Source organism: Microtus oregoni, unplaced genomic scaffold (assembly GCF_018167655.1).
Source record: "Microtus oregoni isolate MIOR12 unplaced genomic scaffold, Mior012 000002F_ref0000024, whole genome shotgun sequence".
Taxonomy (NCBI): domain Eukaryota; kingdom Metazoa; phylum Chordata; class Mammalia; order Rodentia; family Cricetidae; genus Microtus; species Microtus oregoni.
In genome coordinates this window covers 51,412,805-51,426,922 of record NW_024543061.1, presented here as the reverse complement: position 1 = coordinate 51,426,922, position 14,118 = coordinate 51,412,805, and the positions used below count along the sequence as shown (strand labels likewise).

At 36.3% G+C, this 14,118-nt stretch overlaps 1 protein-coding gene across 1 annotated transcript; it reads left to right on the top strand.

Moving 5' to 3' along the window:
- The first annotated feature begins 10,740 nt into the window (after positions 1 to 10,740).
- Positions 10,741 to 11,132, top strand: LOC121436160 (60S ribosomal protein L17-like). The gene has a single exon (XM_041635867.1). The coding sequence runs from the start codon at positions 10,741 to 10,743 to the stop codon at positions 11,113 to 11,115; it is 375 nt and encodes a 124-aa protein (XP_041491801.1). The 3' UTR covers positions 11,116 to 11,132.
- Positions 11,133 to 14,118: the final 2,986 nt, after the last annotated feature.

Below are 14,118 nucleotides of genomic sequence, written 5' to 3'. Positions count from 1 at the left end.
AAAAGAAACAAAGCAGGCCTTTAAATTTCAATAATCCTTGTGGGACAATAGATCTAGTTATGAAGCAAATCCTAGTATATTTTCTATATACCCAAATTATATAGTTAATGAGAAGTCATTTTCCTGACCATCCACAAATATATGTGCCCATAAGATTGAGATGCAATCATGAGATTATACATATATATCATATGAAATTACATACTACAGTGCAGGTATTGGGGAACACCATGCCTGCTTTAGCAAATGTAAAGTTACAGACAGGAGAAACAGTTTCCAGAGTTGGTGGTCCTGTAGACCATGCCTAGATGGGATTCTCCTCCATCACAAAATCATTTCTCATGTGGTTTGACATCTAAACACTAGTTTTCACCTGTTTCAATTCTCAAAGTCTCTGACATGTAACAATAATTATATAAAAAGGGGTCATGAACTTTAGATGAGTAGGAGAGCATTGAAAAAGAAGGGGTGAAGGGGGCTAAAATGATACAAATATGGTTCTCGAGTATAAAATTATCAAAAAGTAAAGCATTTAAATTCCACATAATACCTTTCTTCACAGTTTCAAAACTTGTCCTGAATTAGTTTTTGGGTCATTTAAAATAGTTAATGTGATATTATAGGCCTACTTTTTGCATATAGAAAACATTGGACATTTCCCTATGTAGTATTTCTTGCTAGATTAAAGGAGAATGTCCACTACATTGGTTAATATCCATTTTTAAGGTTGAAGTTTGTCTTGCATGAGTTTTAGAACTTTGCTTCTCTTCTCTGTGTCACTGATCTTTCATTTCCTATCTGCGTTGAAGCTTGGAAGGCAGAGTCGATGCCAAAGTCATAGTGAAGTAGTATTAGTTATGTATTTCTATGATTTCATTCTTAAGTCAAGTCAGACAATTCCCTAAAGCTTCTGTCCCCAAATGATATTTGTAAATCAAGAGAACTGAGTACTAGTCCATTTTATTCCTTTTATTAAAAATGTACTTTATATAATTTTTGGAATTCCACAAACCAGAACTTCATCTATATTGCCTTCACTTATCTCTCTCCATTCCAACTCATTCCATTCCTTCCCATCCCAAATTTATGATCTTGTTATTATTGCCATATATATTCCTCCTCTTGCAATGACTTCCATGTCCCTCTCCAAAATTCATCATCTCTTCTTTAATTATTATTGTTACATTTATATATGTATGTGTGAATATCCAGTTAATTGCATACAAATACATACATGCATATATAGCATATATGTGTGTGGTATAGATAGCATATACATATATGTGTATACATACCATATATATATATATATATATAGGCTATTGACTCCATTTAGCCTTGCTTGTGTGCTCTAGTGCCCAGGGTAGACCATTTAGCATTTAATAACCTACTAAGTGGCTCATTTATGGAGAAATCTGATTTTCCTTTTCTCAGTGGTCATTGGCCATCTTCATCTAGGGGGTAGGGGCATGTGGAATTATCTTTGTATAGTCTAGTTCCTAGGAGAGAAACCAGCAAGAATCTTTCTTGAACCTTAATTCATCCAATCACACTTGACATAATACCTCAGCTCCCGCCATGATAGACTAATTGGCCATGGACTTACCCTCTCCTTTCTACCAATTAGAAAATCAGAATAAAAGACACTTCTCAGAAATTTGCTAATGAGCTTCCGAGGACTGTGATTGTCACAGAAGAAGAACAAGTGAGAGGGGTTCTGTGAATGGCATGCCTTACTGCCTGGTGCCACATTTTATACCTATGCTAAATGTGGTATATTAACTAATTTGAGAAGACAAGAGATCAGCCTGCAGTGAGTCTAAGAAGCCTCTCTCCCTTCCTTCTGTCAATCTCTCTCTCTCTCTCTCTCTCGCTCTCTCTCTCTCTCTCTTACACACACACACACACACACACACACACACAGAGAGAGAGAGAGAGAGAGAGAGAGAGAGAGAGAGAGAGAGAGACAACAATTCTCTTGCTCTCTCTTGGTCTCATTTACTATCTCATTCCCATGCTCCCTTTCTCCCTCTCATGTTCTCTTTCACTGTCATTCCAGATTTTTCTCTTCCCAACTCTCTCCATCTCTCTTCCTTTGCCAAAGTTTGCATGGAATTTATTTGATTTTCTGCTGAACACTTTTATGTGAAAATGGTTGAGGAGCTGGAAACCCAGGGTGGGAGGGCAACTTTAGGAAATGGCTGCACAGCTCAAGCAGGTCTTGGAGCTATTAAATTCTGACTCTCTAGAGAGAACAGATCTTGAGTTCTCAAAACATCTAGAAGTGAACCCAGAAAAATTGTCTCCATTAGTAGGGTTAAAAACCATCAAAATTCTTAGAATCAACCAAGGAAGGACTAAGTTGATCTAGTTTCGTTACTGTCAAGAAAAAAAGTTCAACAAGATGCTTTTGTTCTTGTATTTTTTTTTCTTTTTGACTTCTTATGTGACCCAAAATGTCCTTTAATTCTCTACATAGCTGAAGATGGCCTTATTGACCTTCTGAAACCCCTGTCTCCCATCTCCCAAGTACTGACATTACAGTCATCTACCATGCCTTGTTTCTGACAGTGCTGGGGATAAAACTCAGGGCTTTTGAATCTCAGAAAGCACTCTGTAGTCAAATCTACACCACTAGCCCCAAGTTCAATGACCCTTAGTGGATGACAACCAAATGCAGCTCCTTCACTATGATATATTGATGCCATTCAGGATCTCATAAATATTTATGAGAACACTTATAAAATGCAGGAAAATACCTAGTTAATAAAACAGATTTTGGAATTGTCAGTTTGGAATTTGCCCAAAAGTGCAATAAAATAGAAAGTTAAAGGGAGTACTGAAGTTTCTGCTATGACTTCTGAAATTATATGGGGAAAAGTCTTTTGAAGATGCAATTAAAGAAAATTTAACCAATTAACCCAAAGATATATTATCCAGTGAGTTTACTGAAACCACAAATTTCCTCAAAATAAAAGCCTTTTTTTTTCTTTCAAGAAAAGGCAAACTGTGTATGACAGAAGTTTCACTCAAATGAGACTCTTTCCTTTTAACAGAAAGAGACATATACAAGGACCTTAGAGTGGCCAGAAAGGTGGCAGGAACATCAGTCCTACTGTTTCAAGGAGCCAACATCTACTAACAATCTAGAGAAGGCTGGAAGGGGATTATTTCCCCCAAAGCCTTCAGATAATAGCTTGCTAGCTGATACCTGCAGCCTTGTGATACTAAGAAGGGAATCTGGACCTGATTATACTACACTTGGCATAAAGAACAGTGAGGTAAAATATTGTTGGTTTATACCATTAATTTTTTGTGTTTTAAATACAGCAATAGAGAAATAATTTTTGAAAAAACAAATTTTACAGGGATGTCCCCAGCTAGGTCCTTGGGCAGCAGAGGAGAGGGTGTCTAAACTGGCCTTGCCCCATTATCACCCTGATGATTATCTCGAATATCACAATAGAATCTTTGACCAGCGATGGATGGAGATAGAGACAGAGACCCTCGTCAGAGCAACAGACTGAGCTCCCAAGGTCCAGTTGAAGAGCAGAAGGAGGGAGAAGAAGAGCAAGGAAGTCAGGACCCTGAGGAGGGTTGGTCCACCCACTGAGACAGCGTGCCTGATCTAATGGGAGCTCACCAAATCCAGGTGGACCAGGACTGAACAAGCATGTGAGAAAACCAGAATCTCTGAATGTGGATGCCAAAGGCAGCAGAATGAGAAGCCATGGATAATAGCACTAGGGCCTGTTCCTACTGCATGTGCTGGCTTTTTGGGACCCTAGTCCATTTGGATGTACACCTTCCTGGGCCTGGATGGAGGAGTGAAGACCTTGGACTGCCCACAAGTCAGGGTACCCTGTCTTCTCTTAAAAAGGAAGGGGGAGGGAGCAGGATGAGTGGGGGAGTGGGAGGGGAATGGGAGCAGGGGAAGTAGTGCAATTTTTTGAATGGAAAAATTTAAAAAAAAACGTATTTTAAAACATTAAACATTTTGCGGGGCAGTGAGATTACCCATCTGGTTAATGTACTTGCCTCACAAACATCTGTACCTAGGTTCCACCCCTGGAACCACTTGGTGGAGGGAGAAAGTTGAGTCATCCGTGTTGTTCTCTGAATTCCATGCATTTGATTCTATCATAAATGTTGTAATAATGTCATCAAAGGTCCAACAACTTGAAAAAGACATACATATGGTGAAATAATCAACAATACTTTAAAAAACAAATGAATATCTAGAGATGAAAAACACAAGAGAAAATACAGTATCCTTAATCCATACACAGCAGGTGTACAATGTGAGGGTAATGGTCTAGAATTTTCTTAGAACACAAATAAAAATAGACCAGCCCCTCCCACCATATTACTCTCTAAAACATATTTTAATATGTTTTAAAGGATGAAACCAATTCTGAAAATAATGAAATTAAAATAAAATCAATAAAAAGTGTTGCAGCGAAAATGAACCTATATTTAAAATGAAATAGAACAACACAACCCTCCCCAAACACATGAACCATACAAAAAAACAAACAAACAAAAAGATGAAAACATTTTATAATACTGAAAACCAAAACATGTTTTCTGTTTGTGAAATGTGACCAACAGATCTGAGGGAGATAAAGACAACTAAACACTTACATTGGAAAAAATTTAAATTCAATCATCAAAACTGTACATTAAAACATAGAAAGATTTAAAAAAAATGAGTGAAACTCCAGGGAGGTAAAAAATGAATAAAGAACATGATAAAGCAGAATACAAGACATAATACACTTAATCTGAAATGCCAGGAGCTGTTCTGTGCAATTGACTCTGTGACTATACAGATGGAGAGCAACAAGAGATGGGTGGGAGTGGTACAGCGATTTTCAGTATAAACGGAGAGACCTTGTCTTGATCTTAGACATTAAAAAATAATGTGAATGATTTCACATCCAAAAATGAGTAACAGAAGAAAATGTTCAAATTTACTGAAAGTCCCACTTTACCAAAACTGACTCAAAGAGAAAAGGAAAACTCTGAGGAAGATTTATGTCTCTCACGTTTATTTTATGACCATAAGTTTTCAAAATGTTGCCTCTGGCAGGTGGTAGGAGTAGAAATTAACTGGAAAAGGGCACAAGAGATCTTATTAAAGGTACAGAAACATTCTAAAACTGATTTATAGTAATGGCTGCACAACTTGGTAAAGTTAGTAGAAATTATTAAATTGTACACTTGAAATGGATGGTTTTCATAACTAAAATGTATCTCAATAAAGCTGTTTAAAATAAGATATATGAAACAATATGTTTTAAAAATACTTCCCTGAAGGAAAATTCCAAATCCAGATGATATAATCAAACATTTAATGGGGAAGCATCAATTTTTCACAAGCCTTTTCAAAACATGAAATAGACAAGAACAGCAATGTGAAGAAATTAATAATACATGTAATCTGATGATCTTATATAAAAATCATATTATAATTCCACACACATTGAGAATAAGAATAAATAGGCCTACCAAAGAAGATATACACATAAAACAGGTATATCAGAAGATGCTAAATATTGTTATTTACCATGAATAACTGAATTCAAGCTACAGTGAAATATTACTACCATTTAGAGTTATTAAAATTAAAACTCTTCAACACTGCAAGTGTTGGCCAGTATTGCAAGAACTTTTGTATGTTGCTCAACAGAATATGAAATAGCATGACCACTGTAGATATTTCTATCACCTTATTTTAAAAATATTCATCCACCTGCCATACAATTCAATAGATATCTGTCAATAGCATTCTCTCAATGCTATTCTATAGTATAAATAGGTTTATCTAGCCATACAATCAAATAAATGCCTACAATTAGTCAATGTGCAAAATATAAGAGAATACAAAATGCTCAGCAATAAAAAGAGGTGTGTATACCATACCCACTACTCCTTAGGCTCAGGAATCATCACAGAAGAGGGGGCAGAAAGAATGTAAGAACCAGACATTTTTGGTGGCTACAAAAATAATGTCTCCTAGGTGCAACAAGGCAGCTGCACATAAATGCACAGAAGTAGGAACACACCCAAGATCTGTTCCAGTTTAAGCTAGGCCAAATCCCAACATGGAGTACGGAAGTGGAATAAAGTTCCACCCCTAAGGAGCTATTGTTAATTGATATTGTTGCAACAGTTTTCTTTAAAGAGTATAGCCCCTAGTTAAGTCAACCATCACTCTCCAGTGGACAAGGTCACACATCCAAAAATGTATGGAACATATAAATTGCATGTGATAGATGAAAAAGAAAAGACACAACACGGAGAGGATACGGAGGGGAAGATGGATCAGGGAGGAATTGGGAAGAAGTATGTAAAAATGAAAATGATCAAATGGTTCTACTGTTAAATTTTCGTGGATAATCTGTTATTTTTTAAACATGATTTATTGTTATAGATAGATAGATAGATAGATAGATAGATAGATAGATAGATAAAATACTGTTCATATGTATGCATGCATACATATGTGTGTTCCTTCAGAGGTCAGAAGAAGGCATTGGATGTTCTCAAGATTGAATTTACAAGCAGTTGTGAGTTACCATGTGAGTTCTGAGAGATAAATTTTGGTCCTTTGCAAAGGGAGCCACTGTTCTAATGGTTCACATCTTCAGCCCTGGAGAATCTGTTTGTATTCTTTCCACATGAAGGGGGCAACAGCAATCAAAGAACAGTTCCATTTATATTCAGCTTGATGAGTCAATGTTTACTGGGGTTATCTTCAGAGGCATGAGTGACTGAAAGGCAGCTATATGATATAATAGCCGATCTTGACATAAGTGACTCCACACAAAAGCTGTGTCCCTGCAGTTCCTTGTACAACTGGCAGGCCATCACATCACAGAAGAGGATACTCCTTTTAGTAGCTGATTATAAACCTGGGAAGGGGACCTATGAGTCTTCTCAATTTTATGAGCTCCCCAGTGTTGTGAGTTTCATTTAGCTGGTAAGCATTCCTCTTCCTTCTAGGAGGGAAGTATTAGATCAGGAGTTAACAGCAAAACAACGACACTAACATATCAAATCAAGATCTCCTGAGTAAATCGGGAGTGTGGGTAGCAGGCAGAGGTTGGAAGAAGAGAGGGGAGGAAGAAAGGCATGTGGGAAAAATGTATAGCTCAAAATAATAAGAAAAAGCCACCAATCAACATGGAAGGCCATCGGCAAGTATCACAAATATTTTCTATTCGATACTGTAGCAAATTAACATACAGGGAAAGCTGATCAACCTGGATGGAGGTTATGGCTCTAAAAAAAGGGGGTTTGTGATATACCATTTTCATGGTGATGTAAATGTTATACATCTTGACTGTGGTATTAGTATGTGAAGTTTCAGGTTTAATTTACCAGCTTACATACCCATCAATCTATGTACTTAACCTAAATGCATTTTTATATAATTAAATTGTACCTCAAAAAATAAAGCATAATTAAAAAATTTAGAAAATGAAAGCTTAATAAATGAGTCAACTCATTATTTAAAGTTTTGTTTTGTGTTGTTGATATGTGTGTCTGAGGGTATGAGAACATGCTTGTGGATGCCCGCAAAGGCCGGAAGTGGATCTCCTGGTGATGGAGGTGTACATGGATGTGAGCTGCCAATGTGGTTGGTGGGAACTGTATTATCTTTTCTGCCAGAACAGCAAAACTCAGAAGAACCCTCTCCAGCCCTTTCACTTAAAAAAACAAAAAACAACAATAACACACACACACACACACACACACACACACACACTCATTTACAGTATATTTTCCCTTTGATTCTTAGCATAACTTTCTGGTCCTAATTGCATGTCAAGATTCTTATAACCACTGGAAAGGTATGAAGTTGTATCATGTTTCTTCAAGAACTTTTACACTTAGATTTGTTTTGCTTCTTGTAAAATTCAGTATTTTCTAATAAATTTTACTGTGACTAATGTTGTAACTGACACCTTTAAGAGATCATTGATAAAAAAAACTGACTTATAAAGCTCTATCAATACAGAGAAATATCTGAGGGGTTTTGTATTATAACATCATATTCCAAACTTTGGTGAATCTGAACAAAATGAGCAGATACAGGGTTGGGACCAAGGTCTATTCAGTAAAGTAGCTGTTGTGGAGGCATGGGGACCTGTTCATATTTTCCAAATCCTTGTAAAAATCCAAGAATGGTGTGTGCACCTGTAAATCCAGTACTGAGTGTGTTGAGCCTGAAGAATACTTGATGCTGGGCAGCCAGTTTAATTGAGTCAGTGAGCTCCAAGTTCCATGAGAGACTCTGGCTGCCACATATAATCTACATAGACATATGCATATCCACCTGAATATACATGTGTATGACTATATGTGAGCATGTGCACACAGTACACAACCTGAAATACACATTGAATATAGCCCTTATCAAAATTTAGATATAAAATTCTACTGAATTTTATTTATTCTGTCTGTCAAGATGGCTCAGCAGGTAAAAACACTTTCTGGGAATCCTGACAACCTGAGTTTGACTCCCCAGAACACACAAAGTGGAAATAGAAAACAGATTCTTGAAAGTTGTCCTCTGACATGTGTGGCGGACTTCTCGACAGGCGACGAAGAATGACTACCACACCAGGATTCCACTCAGATCATGCTTTACTGGAGTGCCCTTGATTGATGGGGAGCAGGGAACGAGAGGGTGGGAAAACGAGGGACAAGGAGCGAAGGGGCAGGGAGCGAAGGGGAGAGGCAGCAGGAAGCGAAGGGGCCAGGGGGCACTTAGGCAGCAGCTTAAATAGGGAATTGGCACACGGGTCGCCCTGTGATTGGCTGACACCAACAGCTGACACCAGACCGCATCGGGATAGGCTCAAGGATCCTCATCCACCGTGCATGCGGGGAGCAGGGGACATGCAGCTCTCAAAGGCATAGCCAAATATGGAGTTGTTAATAAGCAACAAGACAGGATGTCGGCACCATCTTGTAATGGCGATCCTGTCCGGCTCAATACAGACATGCACAAATGCTCCTGAGCTACATAGAGACACTTCTGTCAAAAATATTACTTCATTGCTGTGGTTTTCCTTCCAAAGACCCAACCTTATTTTAACTAAGAGAAACCCAATATAAGGACATTCCATGAAATATCAGATCACTACTTTTCAAAGTTGTCCATGTCTCTGAAAAACAAGAAAGTCTAATAAAATAGCTCAATAGAACCTATGAATCCAGCATAAATAAATATAGCATGGCTTTCTACGTGGATTCCTTCATTAGAAGGACATTAATTTAAAAATATTATTCAAATGTTTAATATATACTTTTTTATTGGCAACTCATTTGGCTGTATTTTATAATGGTGACAGGGAAAACTGCTGTGGGGCAAAGGCCTTGTACCTATAAAGATTTGTCACTTGTATTGATTTAATAAAATGCTGATTGACTAGTAGTCACACAGGAAGTATAGGCAGGGTGGCCAGAATAGAAGAATTCTGGGAAAAGGAAAGGCTCAGTGTGCAGTTGTCACCCAGATGAAGAAGAAGCAAGATGAGAATGCCTCATTGATAAAAGGTACCAAGCCACATGGCTAATACAGACAAGAATTATGAGTTAATTTAAAATGTAAGAGTTAATAAGAAGCCTGAGCTAATAGTTTATAATTAATGTAGGCCTCAGTGTGTTTCTTAGAGACTGAATGACTGCAGGATCAGGAGGGACAGAAAATTCTTTCAACAGAAAACTGAATACGGGAAACGTAAGAATGCTTCAGTGTTCTATGTTTTTCTATACACTTCAACTCTTTTTCCAAAACTTAAATGTTTAATATATATTTTGTTTAAATATATAAAATGTTCAGTATATATATATATATATATATATATATATATATATATATATATATGGAGGTGGTAGTGAAAGCATTTCCTCTAAAGTCAGAACAATAATGTGTCCACTATCTCCAAAATTATTGAATATAATACTCGAATTAGACAATCAGAAGAAATGAAAGGCACACAAACAGGGAAAGAAGTTGAATTATTTATTCATAGATGGCATGATTCTGTACAAACAAAATTTAAATACACTACCAAGTGCTTGTTAGAATTGATTGATATGTATGAATGAACTGAACTATAGAAGTAAAAGACCTCATAAATATAAATTACAAGACTATTAGTAAAGATTATGAAAAAGACCCTCTAACATGGAAAATATTCCATGTTCATAGATAGGAAAATATTGTTAAAATGGTTTTGCTACCCCAGAATCTATATGATACAGTTGTCATCAAAATATCAATGATTGTTTTCAAAGAACTAGAAAACACAGTCCAATTAATTTACCAGAATCCAAAAAAGCAAAGCTGGAGGCACTATAATGACTAATGCCAAGATATACTACAGAGATATAACAACAAAACCAGCACAGTGCTTGGTATCAAATCAGATACACCATTGAACACATCAGAATAGAGTACCCAATGTAAACCCATGCTTCTTCAATCAACTGATTCTCATATATATATATATATATATATATATATATATATATATATATATAATGATTTTCTAGAGAGGATCCCAAAAATCTAAGATACAAAACAAAATTTGAAAAGTGTAACTATGTACAACCCAGGAACTCTGATATATCAAGGAATTCATCTGATATGGAGTTAAATATCCAAACTGTTTAAAGAACTCGAAATCTAGCTACATACAAAAGAATGTAACACTTTTTAAAATGAGCACATATATCAGAATTAAAAAAATATTACAGGCCAAACAGTGGGGCTGGACACAGGGTCGGTGGCCAAAAAAGAGTGCAGAATTTTTGCTGCACATGCTGAAAAATGCAGAGAGCAATGCTGAACTGAAGGGTTTAGATGTGGACTCTCTGGTCATTGAGCACATCCAGGTGAACAAAGCACCTAAGATGCGCCGACGAACTTACAGAGCTCATGGCCGGATTAACCCATACATGAGCTCCCCCTGCCACATCGAAATGATCCTCACTGAAAAGGAACAGATTGTTCCAAAGCCAGAAGAGGAGGTTGCACAGAAGAAAAAGATATCCCAGAAGAAACTGAAGAAACAAAAACTTATGGCACGGGAATAAATTCAATATGAAATAAATGCAGATAAAAGTAAAAAAAAAATAAAATAAAATAAAAAAAAAATAAAAAATATTACAAAATAATTTCTTTGTAACTCTCAATATGTATTACTCTCATTAGTAATAAAGAAATGATTGTTTAATAGTTAGGCAGGATTTTTGGTGCAGAGAAAACACTGGAAAGAAGGGTAGTGCCAAATGTGAGGCAATGTTGAGATAAAGACGTTAACTTGCCATACTGAAAAAAGGTATCAAGCATTGTAGCAGAGCATAGATTAAAAAAATTTAGGTTAATTTAAAATATAAAAGTTAGCTATACAAGCCTGAGCTATTGACTGAGCATTTATAATTAATAATAATTCTCACTGTGGTTATTTGGGAACTGGCTGGAGAAACAAAAAATTCTGTCTACATATGGCACCAATCAAGGGGCACCCATATCCATGTAAAACCTGAGAAAACTTCAAAAGGGTTCTAAACACACAAAACAAAGTCAAATGCAGATTTCTACTCTCATGTCTCTCTTGCCAAACACAGTATAGAGATGTATCTCCTAGCAAGTTCTGCCAAAGTGAGCCTCATTATCACAGTAATTCACATAATGGGTTCAAATTTTGTTCATGAAGTCAGGAAAGATTACAGATATCCAGTAAAGACAGATCCAGATGGAACAAACCTGTAAATAAGTTACAGTATATTTAAAATGGTACAGTGGCTTGGGCGAGAAAAGAGAAATGTATGCATTGTACATACAGTCATAGAAAAAAGTTTAAAATAATAAAATAAAGTATTTAAAGAAAGAATAAAATAATGTAAAGGAAAAAGCTGCACAAAGATGGAAAATATATGGGAGTTTGGATCTGTATGTTACTGTCTTGTCTTTAAATTTTCTGATTGCTGATGAAAGAATGACACATTGGATTATGGAAACTTCTGGATTAAAACAATCTACATATTTTATAAATGTTTTGACTTCAAAATGGAAGTCAAGTGATAGGTTGCTTTGGGGAAAAGATTATGCTTCTATTTCCACAGAAAATGAGAGGCTGTGGATTAATTCCATGTTGATATGGATCAGGTTTGATCAGAGAAGATCCCCTAAAAATCCTGGCTACAGACATAAAGAAATAGACCTGTAAAACTGAAAAATATATATTTACCTGCTAAAACATAAAACAAAAATTCTCTTTGCTAACTTGTGTACAATACACAGTCTATGCTTGTATTAATGTATATGTGTATGCTACCTTTAAAAGTTTATGCATTTTTGGAACAAGAAAATGGGAATGAAAATAAAAATAGGTGGGGCATGTGATCAAGCATCTCAAAACTTTTCTGTAAAAGTCTCTTCAGACTTCTGCATTCAGAACAGCTTCAAGACTGTTGGCTGAGATGGTTCAAACTCATAAACTACTCCAGTCAAGTCTAAACAATTATCCCAATTTTCTCAGGGTTCTCCCAAAGATATCAGTGCCCAGAAACAGCAGTAAGTAGTCTTGAGAACAATGCCCACATTTGCAAGAGAAAGGGTATTGGCAGGTTTTGGTTATTCAATGGACCACGGATGCTTGTCATTGGTTTGGGGGTTTGTTAAAAGTTGTTATTAGTCATAGTAAGAAAAAGAGCTCAAGAAAAGAGTTAAATTCAAAGATCTCTTTCTGAAGAAAAAACTGGGAAACAATATAGAAATGATGAAATACAGGGGTAGGTTAATGGATCTATTTTAATCCAAAAAACAACATTTAATCTCAAAATATTTTATACTGGCATGGATTTTGGTTTATTGGTACAAAATTGAAGTTAATCTTGTTACTTTGCATGTATGTTTCTACTATTGTTTAGGGTATTGTGCTTATGAAGTTCATTTAAAAATGTAATGCATAATAAAGAAATTCAGATTAGTATTTAAGCATCTATTAACATCAAACTTGTAGTCATGTTAGGTATATTTTCAAGATCAAACAGGAGTATATTTTAAATAGACAGGCAGTCTTCAAACACTTCAGAGATCTATCGAATATGACATTTAAGATGTTTTAATAATATAATTTTTTTTATAAAAATGAGAAATGAATGTTCTTAGCAACACCAATCTACTTCAAAAAAGATGATCAGTATCAAAGAAACTCCACATGGAGTTTACATTCTTGTGGCAAAAGTTAGACACTGGGCTAAAAACTATCCTTGTCTCAACTGGTGACAGTGTACTATCCAAATTGGTCAAGCAGGCACAAAAGAAAACAACTGAACTTTGCAAGACAAGGACAGTCCTTCAAAATTCCTGTTTCACAGAAATGTCTATCAAATATACTAGGCCTTTAGGCCAAAGATGGTTGCTTCAATATTACAGAAGTAGTGATATTTCATTTGTATTTTAAAAAGTAAAGCTTGCCCGAAAACCAGAGAGTAAAACAGCCCCACTGGTCAGCCTTACAGACAAGGCAATGGTGACACACACCATAATCCCAGTAGCCATGCTAGTTTGCTATATAAACCGGACAGTAGTGGTGCACACCATTAATCCCAGCACTAGAGAGGAATATAAGACAGGACTAGATAGTTCTTCGAGGCAGGACCATCATTTAGGACTGGGGTAGCATTAAGAGCCAGTGGCTAATCATTTTGCTTTTCTGACCTTCAAGTTGAACCTCAATTTCTGACTCTTGAGTTTTTATTAATCATGCTACACAAAGGAACTTTGGTTGCAGAGCTCTACTGTAAAGTCTAGTGGTTTGAGTTCAAAAGGAATAATGTGATGTGGGAGGGTCTCCTGTTTTGTGTTGATTTCATTGGTTAATAAAGAAACTGCCTTGGCCATTTGATAGGCAAGCCCTTAGGTGGGTGGAGTAGACAGAACAGAATGTTGGGAGGAAGAGGGAAGTGAGGCAATGTCCATGCCTCTCCTTTCTGGGGCAGACGCAATGGAGCCAGCCGCCAGGTCAGAGATGCTGAATCTTTCCCTGTAAGCCACCACTTTGTGGTGCTACACAGATTATTAGAAATGGG